General features: G+C 33.3%; 1 protein-coding gene across 1 annotated transcript in view; it reads left to right on the top strand.

Moving 5' to 3' along the window:
* The window catches only part of Agps (alkylglycerone phosphate synthase), a 163,636-nt gene that overhangs the window by 58,772 nt on the left and 94,380 nt on the right, over positions 1 to 10,484 (top strand). The window contains exons 9-10 of the mRNA XM_033756298.1: positions 3,451 to 3,576; positions 5,533 to 5,641. Of these exons, the coding sequence (XP_033612189.1) occupies positions 3,451 to 3,576; positions 5,533 to 5,641 (235 nt within the window). The remainder of the gene's footprint in view (positions 1 to 3,450; positions 3,577 to 5,532; positions 5,642 to 10,484) is intronic.

Here is a 10,484-nt window from a genome sequence, read left to right as displayed (position 1 = left end):
ATACTGCTATTATTGGTCTTTTTATATAAATATAAATATATATATATATAATTTGAATTTTTGGAAACTTTAACTGTGCTGTCAACTTTGGGAAAAGTTATCCCAATTTACTGTGTTGAGTTGGCATTGTACAGAAATGGACAGCCATATTAGTCTAGAAATGTTAATTTATTTTATTTTTTATTTTTTCCATTTGTACAGGGGTAATGTACTGTATTAGATATGTAAGGTCATATCTACATGTGTTTGATTACAGAAGGTAATATTCTCTAAATAATGAAAAAAAAGAATAAGATACAACTACAAGAGCAAGAAGCAATTTAAATGTGTTCAGGGACCATTTTCATCTTCAGAATTAAGGATTATTTTAATCTTACAGCATTGTCTTTTCTTTTTTACTTTCCTTTTTAGTTTTATTTTAGGATTCCCTATTTTTAATGTTCATACAGAGATTTCTTTAACTGAAACACCGAATAGTTTCTCTGGTGTGAAAAACTATAATAGTACATAGGGTCCTAATGAGATAATAATGTGAAATATGAAGTAAAAGGCTAAAGGTGTAGGGAAAGCTGGAAGGGTAGGGGAAAGGTAATAAGGGAGAGGAAAAAAATATGAGAAACTGAAAAAAATGGAAATAAAGTGTTTGTAAATGGGGAGGGGAGGAGGGGGTGAAGGGAGGGCAGGGACAAGGGGAAAATATGAGAATCAAGACCTGTCATGTAAAGGTACAGGATCCCAATAATGAATGTAACTGTACTGTATACCTGGATTGTACCAATAAACTCAATGAGGAAATAAAGTGTGTATAAACACTACCTAAGCCTCGATGTATTACCTAGTGAAATTACCTTCTAGCTATGTGTTCAAATGAATTTTTTGTCCAGATATGGTATTCATTCCCAAGATATTATGTATATGCAGGTATTCTAAAATTTAGAAAAAAATCCGCAATCAGACATGCTTCTGGTTCTAAGCATTTCACATAAAGGATACTCAGTCTGTTTTTGTCTTCTATATTCTTCATCAGGTTTTTTAATTTCTTTTCCTTTTACTGCCTTTTTAAAGGTCAGTATTTAAAAAGTCACCTTTTATATACTTTATTAGCAATAACTTTTTTTGTTTCAGAGTTAATAGTGTGCATCTTTAACTTATAACAATTTTATAGAATAATGGCTTCAACGGGCAAGAGTAGTGATGCTGGCAATTTGGATATGCCAGATCAGAAGCTGTAAAATGTTGTTTGTGTAGAATTCAGTACTCTTCACAGTTTCAGACATCCACTGAGCCTTGAAAATATCTTTTGTGAATAAGGAGGGACTACTGTTTAACCTCTACAGTTTAGGGCTTGTTTTTGTTTTGGTGATGTGTCTAAAACTCAGCACAGGGTCATTAAATACTTATTGTTTTGGTTGAAGTGAGACACAGAAGTAAGATAAAATTTCTGATTCCCATAATGCTTTACAGCACAGGGTGCTTGATGGATGTAGTTATGTTTTTGCAGTCTAGCTTGGAAAAGCTAGATTATTTAAGAGAAGAATATTTGGGGCTACAAATGTAGAAAAGTAGTAGACCAATTGCCTACCAAGCACAAAACCCTGGGTTCACTCCCTAATACTACTTAAAAAAAAAAAGGAAAAGAATAATTGGTTAGGTGTATGAATTAATTTCCACCATCAGCACCTTTTTCTTAGCAGCTAATAACAGTAACAAATACTTTTAATGGAGAAAGTAGATGAACATATGTGGTAGAAGATACCATTTATTAAGCACTTACTATATGCTAACAGTTGTTTTTCATTAAGTTAGCATGGTGTAATAGGATTTTTTAGCTAGGGTAAATGATAAGTCTCAAACACAGGCTTTTAAACATTGCACTTACTTCACTTACATAGTAGGAAGTTAGTGAGATTTTAAAGAAAGTAAGTAGATTTACAATTGGTCTCCAAGGTTGCACTCCCTCGGAATAGCAACATAGCATTTTTAAATATCTTTGTCTTCGTTACTTTGCACAATTCTTGGCACATAGTAGCTACTTACAGTTGAAGAAAATGATGAAATAACCTTGCAGACACAAAAGGCGGTTTAACTGTGTATCTCATGTTGAATATTCTGATAAAAATAGTTTAAGTGTGTATTTAATACCTCCTTTTGTGGAGGAATGTGCAGATTTGTTTTGTCATAAAAATATATGAGAACTCTGTATTGTGCCTAACACATCTTAGGGCTCTATGAATGTCTTTTCCTAATTTCATAAAATTGAACAGCAGTAGTCTTTTGAGAGAAAATAATGTCGTTTTAGATTGTTTGAGGATGAATTAGGGAAGAAATGTAACCATCTGATAATCATCATTTTAACCCAATCAACCATATATCTGGCTTATTTGTGGGTGGTTACTAAGCTCTCAAAGTTGAATAAATATATTGAATATTTAATGAAAAATATCCTAGGTTACAATTTGTCTTTTCAAATCTTGTTTTTCTAGCACCTAAACTAAAAAAGATAAACATTGCTGGTGTATAAAAGCTAACAAATTATGTTTAACCTAATAGGCTTTCAAATTTTGGATTATAACTTTTATACCATAGCTGACATATTTCACATCTCTGCATGGCTTACTTGAAAAATAGAAGCAGTTGATTAACTGGATGACTACCAGAATGGTCAACACAGATTGATGGGCTGGAGTGCAGTAGACAGTGGGTATGCAGATGGTAGCGTCTGTACCATTTGACAGGAGATGGCTGAGTCTCTAAAATGATTTCAGTGGAATGGCCTTGGTGTTGTTGCGATAAAGGGCACCCATTCAACCTCAGGTACTGTACAGATGGCAGAGCCAAGCTAATATAGAAAAATGAGAAACAAGTGACTATTTAATGTACAGGAATGCATGACCTGCATCACAAATAAATGATGGTATTACATGCAGAAAACCGAGCCAGATGGCCGTACATTAAAGCACATGACTCCTTGAGAGAATTAAGTACAGGCAATTTGGTCAGATTATTTCCTGCAGGCCTGCTACATATTATATTAGGGTAGGGAAAATGAGAGATTACTTTTTGAGAGTGTACATCGTAGGTGAAGTTGGCAGTTAAATAACCATAATCTGATCTCCCTAAGTATTTAAATTGTCTGTGTAAGGAGCAGTGGATGGCTTTAAAATAAAAGGATGTAAGAAATAAGATTGTCTATTGAGTCTGTGGCAAATAGAGTTCTTTTTTGGCCCGCACTTCTCCATTTTACAAAATTTTCTACTAGGCAAAAGCTTAAAGTAACTTTTTGTTTGTTTTTAAGACCAGTAAAATTAATGTATTTTTTTATCTATAGAGGTTTTTATAAATGAATGCCAGTGACTTCAGGAAATTTTGAAGTGAAAGAAGTTAATGTGTTGAATGTTGTATGAAATGGGACCATTTTCACTAGTAAAATGTTACATTTTTGTTTTTCAGCTTAAAGAAAGTGGTTATTGTACAGGTCATGAACCAGATTCCCTGGAATTCAGCACTGTGGGAGGATGGATATCAACTCGGGCATCAGGCATGAAGAAGAACATCTATGGCAATATTGAGGATCTGGTGAATTTTTTTTCTGGTTGTTACATAAAAACTGTTAGTGTGTAGAGATTATTATAAAGAGGCTGAAGCCTTTAAGAACTAGGAGTTGGATGGGCTGGGTATTTAGCTCAGTGGTGCCACCACCTGCCTCACAAGCGCAAGGTCCTGGGTTTGATTCCTGGAACTAAAAAACAAAACAAAACAAAAAATACCAGGTGTTGGAGCTAGGAGTGGTGTTCAGTGGTAGAGACTTACCTAGCATGTGTGAGACCCTAGGTTCACCACAGATCACCACAAGAGCAAAACAAAACAAAGACATTTTAAGAGCTGGACAGTAGATTGCCCCGAAGTATACCCTTTTGGTTATAGTAATGTTGAATATGTATAGTAGAAGCAATTAAAAGACAACCACGTTCATTGTGGATGCTCTTTTTCAAGTGACTAATATTTAGCTTTGTAGCTATTTCATAGCATCCAGGTTTTGAAATATACAAATAATATCTTGTCTTGTGGAAGCTCAGTCTTCAGTTCTCCCAAGATGTTAGTTAATTTGTTTGATTGTTTCTTTTGAGACAGGGTCTTCCTCTGTAATGCAGCTGGCCTTAAACTCACTATGTACCCCAGGCTGGCCTTGAATTTGCAGCAGTTGTCCTGCCTTAGCCTCAGGAGCGCTGGAATTACAAGCATGTGTCACCATGCCTGGCCTATATTTTTTTAGGTGATCTCAGTGTTGCTACTCAACATTACTTTAGGATTTTTTTTACATTTTTCTGAAAACAATTTTTTTCTATATAGAATTAGCCTGAAATTGTTCTGTTAAGCAGTGATGTTACCTGACATGTTTAATGTATATACCATTTTGTTCTCCTTAACTGAAGAATGAAGGACCTTCAGTGAAAACTCATCTGGGTCTCTGGTATATAGTAGGTCCTTCGTAAATGTTAGTTTCCTTATTGTCAGCATTTTGATAATAGTTTTTCTAAAATCTTGTTATGTCCCTAACTTTATTCCTGGCCCTATTTGGCTTTGTTTTTGAAATCTAAAGTTTTGATATTTTCTTTATTTTTTCTGTTGATAGGAATAGCAAATCTTTAGTGTAATTAATGCCTAGTAATTTAAGACTTTTGTCTATATTGTGAACTTTTTATAAATGTTTGCATTATTTTTGCCCACCCACCTGCCTACTTTCCTTCTTCTCTTTCCTCTGTCCCACCCTCCCTTCTTCCCTACTTTCTTTTTTCTTTTTGTGGGGCTGTGGATAGAACACAGGGTCTCACTTGCTTGGCAAGCACTCTACTACTGAGCTACCCTTCCATGTCTTTATTTTCTTTCTTTCTTTCTTTTTTTTTGGTTTTTTTGAGACAGTGTCTCACTATGTAGTTGAGACTGACCTGGAACTCACTATGTAGCCCAGGCTGGTCTTGAACTCAAAGCGATCCTCCTGCCTCAGCCTCCTGAGTGCTGGGATTACAGGCATGCACCACCACACCCGACTGTCTTTATTTTCTTTTATTGAAGACATTTGAAAATTATATTTTTATTTTTGCAATTAAAATAACCTAAATTTATTTGCATGGGACAAAATTTGATCTTTTTGCTATTGAGTTGTTATTACTATATTGGAATAAGACAAATATTTGATAAATAACTACATTTAAGAACTGCTGAAGCATGCCATTTATTTTGGGAGATATTTAAGGACCATAGACTATAAATATACATTCTAATGTACTTATTTGCACTAGTAATTACCAACTTAAATCAAGAGGTGGATAATAATTTTAGGCAGGTTTTCCCTCTTCTAAGGTTATATACAACTTTACCTTGAAGAATTACTAAAAGATATTAGAATTCTGAATTCATCACAATTTGTAATTTAGCCCAGTATTTTAAAAATAGCATCTTATGTAAATATGTGCGTGTACACACACACACACACTGATACCTGGAATTTATTTCTTGTATTGTATTAAACAGGTGGTTCATATGAAGGTGGTAACACCTAGAGGTGTGATAGAAAAAAGTTGTCAAGGACCTCGGATGTCAGTAGGCCCTGATATCCATCACTTCATCATGGGATCTGAAGGTAAATATGAGAAAAAAGTACGGGCTAGTGACACAGTTTTGTGAAGAACTGTTTCTGTAAAAGATCTTTGTAAGAGGACAAATGATTTTTTAAAAACAGTTTTATTTTAATTAGTACTTAAAATTTTTAGTGCAAGAATATCTTTTTAAATTTCCTCTTATATGTTGCTTTTTTACAGAAGCAAAGTAGTCTTGTTTTCATTTCACTTTTCTTTGAGAGTTTTTAATGAATTTTAGGAAAGGTAGTTAAGGTTTGAAATGGTTTGTTTTAATATTGCGTATTGGAGATTCTCTAATTGCTTCAATTATCAGAGGAAAGAACTGATAAAGCATTATCTTACTGTATTTTTTTATATCATGTTATTTATTATTTCATTTTTAGAAGAACTGAAATTTCGGCTGATTCACATACATATGTTTTAGGCTTCTTTTGGTCATCTAATTTTTACTTTGCAAGTAGTGGCCTTTCTTGGTTACTTAATGTTGGTAGATTAGAACGTACTTCTTCATCTGACTCCAAACATGGAATTCCTGCACAGATTAGAAGAAAATTTACCACTTTCCTACTGTTTGGTAAACTGTTAGTTCTGCATGGTGAATTTTACAGATAAGTAAAGATGGACTCATATTTTTGCTCTTAGAATGCTTTAAGTTCAGAGAAATAAGATAAATTAAGGCAGGAAAGTGTTCCCGAGTTAGCAGAGGAACTCATTAAAACTTTCTAAGCCAAAAAAGATTGTGGAAACATTTAGCAATATTCAGGAATAAAAGCAGTTATGATGAACTAAGATGATGAAAAGTGTTGGTGATATGATATCACTGAGATATAATAGGCTGAAGACCAGTAGTATAGCTTAGATCTTTTGTCTGATATCAGTGATAGATCTTTGTCAAGATATCTCACCAGCTTATTGTTTATTCCTTTTCTGCTCAGCATATTCTTCTAACATGTTTAGTAAGAAAAATAAAGTATTCTTTTAAAATAATGTTCTTTAATAAATATTTTCTGAAACTTACTGTATTAATGCATCATTTAAAAGAATGTCCATCGGATGTCAAATTAAATAATAAATAGGTTATTAAAACTAATCTTTTTTTTTTTGTGTGTGGTACCAGGGATCGAACCCAGGACCTTGCATTTGCAAGGCAGGCACGGTGCCACTGAGCTAAATCCCCAGCCTCAAAATTAATACTTTTTTTGTTTTGTTTTTTTGTATATATCTGTAATCCCAGTACCTTAGGATGCTGAGGCTGGAGGATCACAATCTTGAGCCCTACCTGGACAACTTAGTGACTTAGCCCAGTCTCAAAACACTTAAAATTTTTAAAAATAAAAGGGCTGGACTTGTAGCTCAGTGTAAAAGCCCTGCATTCAATATACAGCACTACGCACAAACACACACAAATTTGAACCTTTATCTAGAGGACCCGGCTACCACACTCAATAGTTAATTATTTTATGGATTTAAGAAATATAGTTTATGGAAAATAGTCTAGGCTAAATTCTATAGTTAAGTAAGGTATTAATGCAAATAGCATGTTGATTTAAGAGCATGAACCATGAAGTCAATCAGATCTGGGTTTAAATACTGATTCACACATTTATATTTCTGTGACTGTGTGAGCTAGGTAAATCTCTATGTCCAATGTCTTCAGCTCTAAAATGGAAACAATTAAATGTCCATCTTCATAAACTTGTGAGGAATAAATGAGATTATGCTAAGCAATTTATAAACAAATGATAGCTTCTATAAAATGTTAACTTTATTACTTTTAGTCTGGCTGTTTATTTTGGCATTAGTGGTTGTTACAGTTAATGGTTTCTAATCACTGTTTCTGCTTGCATGTGAATAGTTATTTTACTATAGGCTGAGAGCATTATCGAAAAAGTAAATTTATGTGAAATAATCTTTTGTAAAAGTTTATTTTTTTTCTCAGTACCAGGGATTGAATTCAGGACCTTGCGCTTGCCAGGCAGGTGCCACTGAGCTATATCCTTAGCCCAGTAAAATGTATTTTTATGTTTTGAGCTATTTAATAACCTCATGCCTTAAATATAATCATAAACCTTTTCTCAAACTTAAAAAAATTATTTTTGCGATAGTGAAATTATTTGATAACATTGAAATACTTGTTTTCACCATCCTAAATTGTACACGTGACTACATGAAGTTTAATATGTTTATTTTATGTTATGAATTTTTTCATCTTTTTTTCAATAAACAGCTTTTACCCACTTCAGATCTATAAGATCAATTTAATGAAAATTGTGATATTTGGTTTTGTTTTGTTTTTTGGTACTGGGGATAGAAGTCGGGACCTGGTACTTGCGAGGCAGGCAGTGGAACCACTGAGCTAAATCCCCGGCCCCAATTTAATGAAAATTGTACTGAAATTGAAATCACTTGAAATGCTTTGCAGTCTTTTCCCATGTGAAGAATTCATTAATAACTTATGATTTGCTCTTTTATTTGAATAAAGGGAACATTTTTATTTTTTAACCTGTGATCTACCTTTGTTTCAGGTTTTGCTCTCCAGTTAAAATAGATGAAATAATTTTACAAGTCATATTTTGATTAAATAAAGACTATCCTTTGGTAGATTCCTCAGGAAAGGCACATTTGACTATTCCCTGATTTCTAAATTGTTTTTCTGTGGCTTTGATACTTTAAAGAAAGTTTGAGTGAATATATCTTTGAATTTTCTTGAAAATGCCGCTCCACTGTTATACTGGTTTTACATATTATTCTATAGAAATGATACCAGTCTTACTCTCTTGACTTTGTAGTTCGTTTTCTCTTTTCATCTGGAGGCTCTGGGGATTTTTTTCTTTTATCATTAAAGACTAAGCTTTTAGAACTTGGAGTTTATTGTCCTGGATTGTTTTGTTTTGTTATGTATAGAACTATTACTATGTGTAGATTGGAACTTTTATTTCTAAAAAATTGTTTTGTGTTGTTGTAAAGTTAAATATTTTAAAAATATTTTTATTTAAAAATTTCATTTTCTGTTGATTTTTCTTTAGAGACACCCACTATACATATGTTTGACTTCCTTGCATGTTCATTTTTCTCTAACTTCTTTTATTTACATTTTCTTGCTTTTTTTTAAATAAGTTTTCAATTGAATCTATTCTCTGTTTGGGGTACCTTATAATTTTTTTCCCCCTGTACTGGGAATTGAACTCAGAACTTTGCGCTTGCCAGGCAGGCATGGTGCCACTGAGCTACATCCCTGCAGGTTACCTTATAATTTAACCATCATTTTTTATATGCTTTTTAAAAATCGCTGTTACTCTGTCTCTTTCCTGAGTTGCTCATTTCTTGTTTCATAACTTCTCCTTCTTCCCTCCTATTCCTCCTTCTCCTCCTTTTCCCTCCTTCCCTCCTGTTTCCCTCTCTCTCTTCTTCTGTTCTTCTCTGCCTCCTTCTCTCTTCTTCATCTTGGTCTTCAGGTCTATTTATGTTTTTAATTTTTGTGTTTGTGATTCAAAGTATGTTTTCATATCCCCAGTTGCTTGTTTGGCAATATTTAATTCATTTTGAATGTTATGTTGCAGTTTTCCTCAAGATCGTGGTTGGTTTGGGATGAGTGGCTTCATAAATGCTTTATTTGTATTTTGGGACTTTTTTGCAGTAGGTTTTTTTTTTTAATGGTTTTGGTCTGTTTTTGTTTTTGTTTTTTTTCTGTTCTTATTTCTTGGCAAGGGTTTCTAGTTTGAGAGTATTTGTTTCTACACTTTGCCTTCTATGCTGTTTGTTTTATGAAGGGTGGGTGTTTTGTTTGGGGAAGAGATGGCATGTCTTCCTTTTAGTAATTTTCCTTTTATTTTATTCTTTCTCTTTACTACCTTGTCTCCAAAACTTCTCTTTATAGCTGAGGCTGGGGACTACCCAAGTCTTATCCCTCATGTTAGCATTATTGGTGCATGTTGCTTTCTAGGGATAACTTTGTCTGTGTTTTCTCCAAGTCCTCAACTATTTCTTGTGCCGTCTTCTAAGCCTCCTTTTTTGACTTTCCACCCTTGAAGTCTGTGACAGTGGAAGGCTGCAGGAGTTCTGTTGAAAGTTAGAGGTAATTTGAAGGTTGTACTTTTTTGGGGTCTTCCAGTAATACTGAAACAATAGGTCCTATATGGCTCTGTTTTCTTTCTGGATTTTTTTCACGGGTTTTCTGTGTGTGTGGGGGGGGTAGATGGGGAAGTAGAGGAGAGAGAAAATTCTAAGTCACATGATTGCCATTCTTAACTATGAAGTCATCTGAGAGTGTTTTATTAGATTAGAAAAAGTTTTATTTGCTTTTTACATTTGTATTTTACATCAGATAGCAATGAAACCTTCAGTTTATATTTGAAAATTATAGAACAAAAAATTTTGAAATTGATTTCAGCATGCATTTTAAAAACACTGAAAGAAAAATGTTATATGTGAATCTGTAATGTCACATTCCTATGGAGTTACTTTAAACATTTATATAATAAATTGGATATAAAATACTGACAAAATGCATCTAATGAAGTAACAAATTATCTAAATAGTCTTATATCACTCTACTGATAAAATATTTTCAGAACACAATAATTAATAAATTCATTAAGATCCCACAGAAATAAGCCTGTTGATGAAATGAATTTGGATATACCCATTTGAGATTGTCTTAATTTGAACGTAAGTCTGTATGGAAGCTGTCCCTATCAGACTATGTGTGGAGCCCAAATAGATCTTGATCTTTCAATTAGACCATGTAGAACTTTTAGATGACTAATTGCAGAGATCACTTTGGTCATCTTATTAACCTTGTGGTAATGCAGAGTCTTATTTTATACTTCTTAATTTTTTTTTTTT

Source organism: Fukomys damarensis, unplaced genomic scaffold (genome assembly GCF_012274545.1).
Source record: "Fukomys damarensis isolate Sample0158 unplaced genomic scaffold, DMR_v1.0_HiC HiC_scaffold_26, whole genome shotgun sequence".
In the NCBI taxonomy this organism is placed as follows: Eukaryota; Metazoa; Chordata; class Mammalia; order Rodentia; family Bathyergidae; genus Fukomys; species Fukomys damarensis.
The sequence above is the reverse complement of the archived record's forward strand: the minus strand, read 5'-3'. Positions and strand labels throughout refer to the sequence as shown.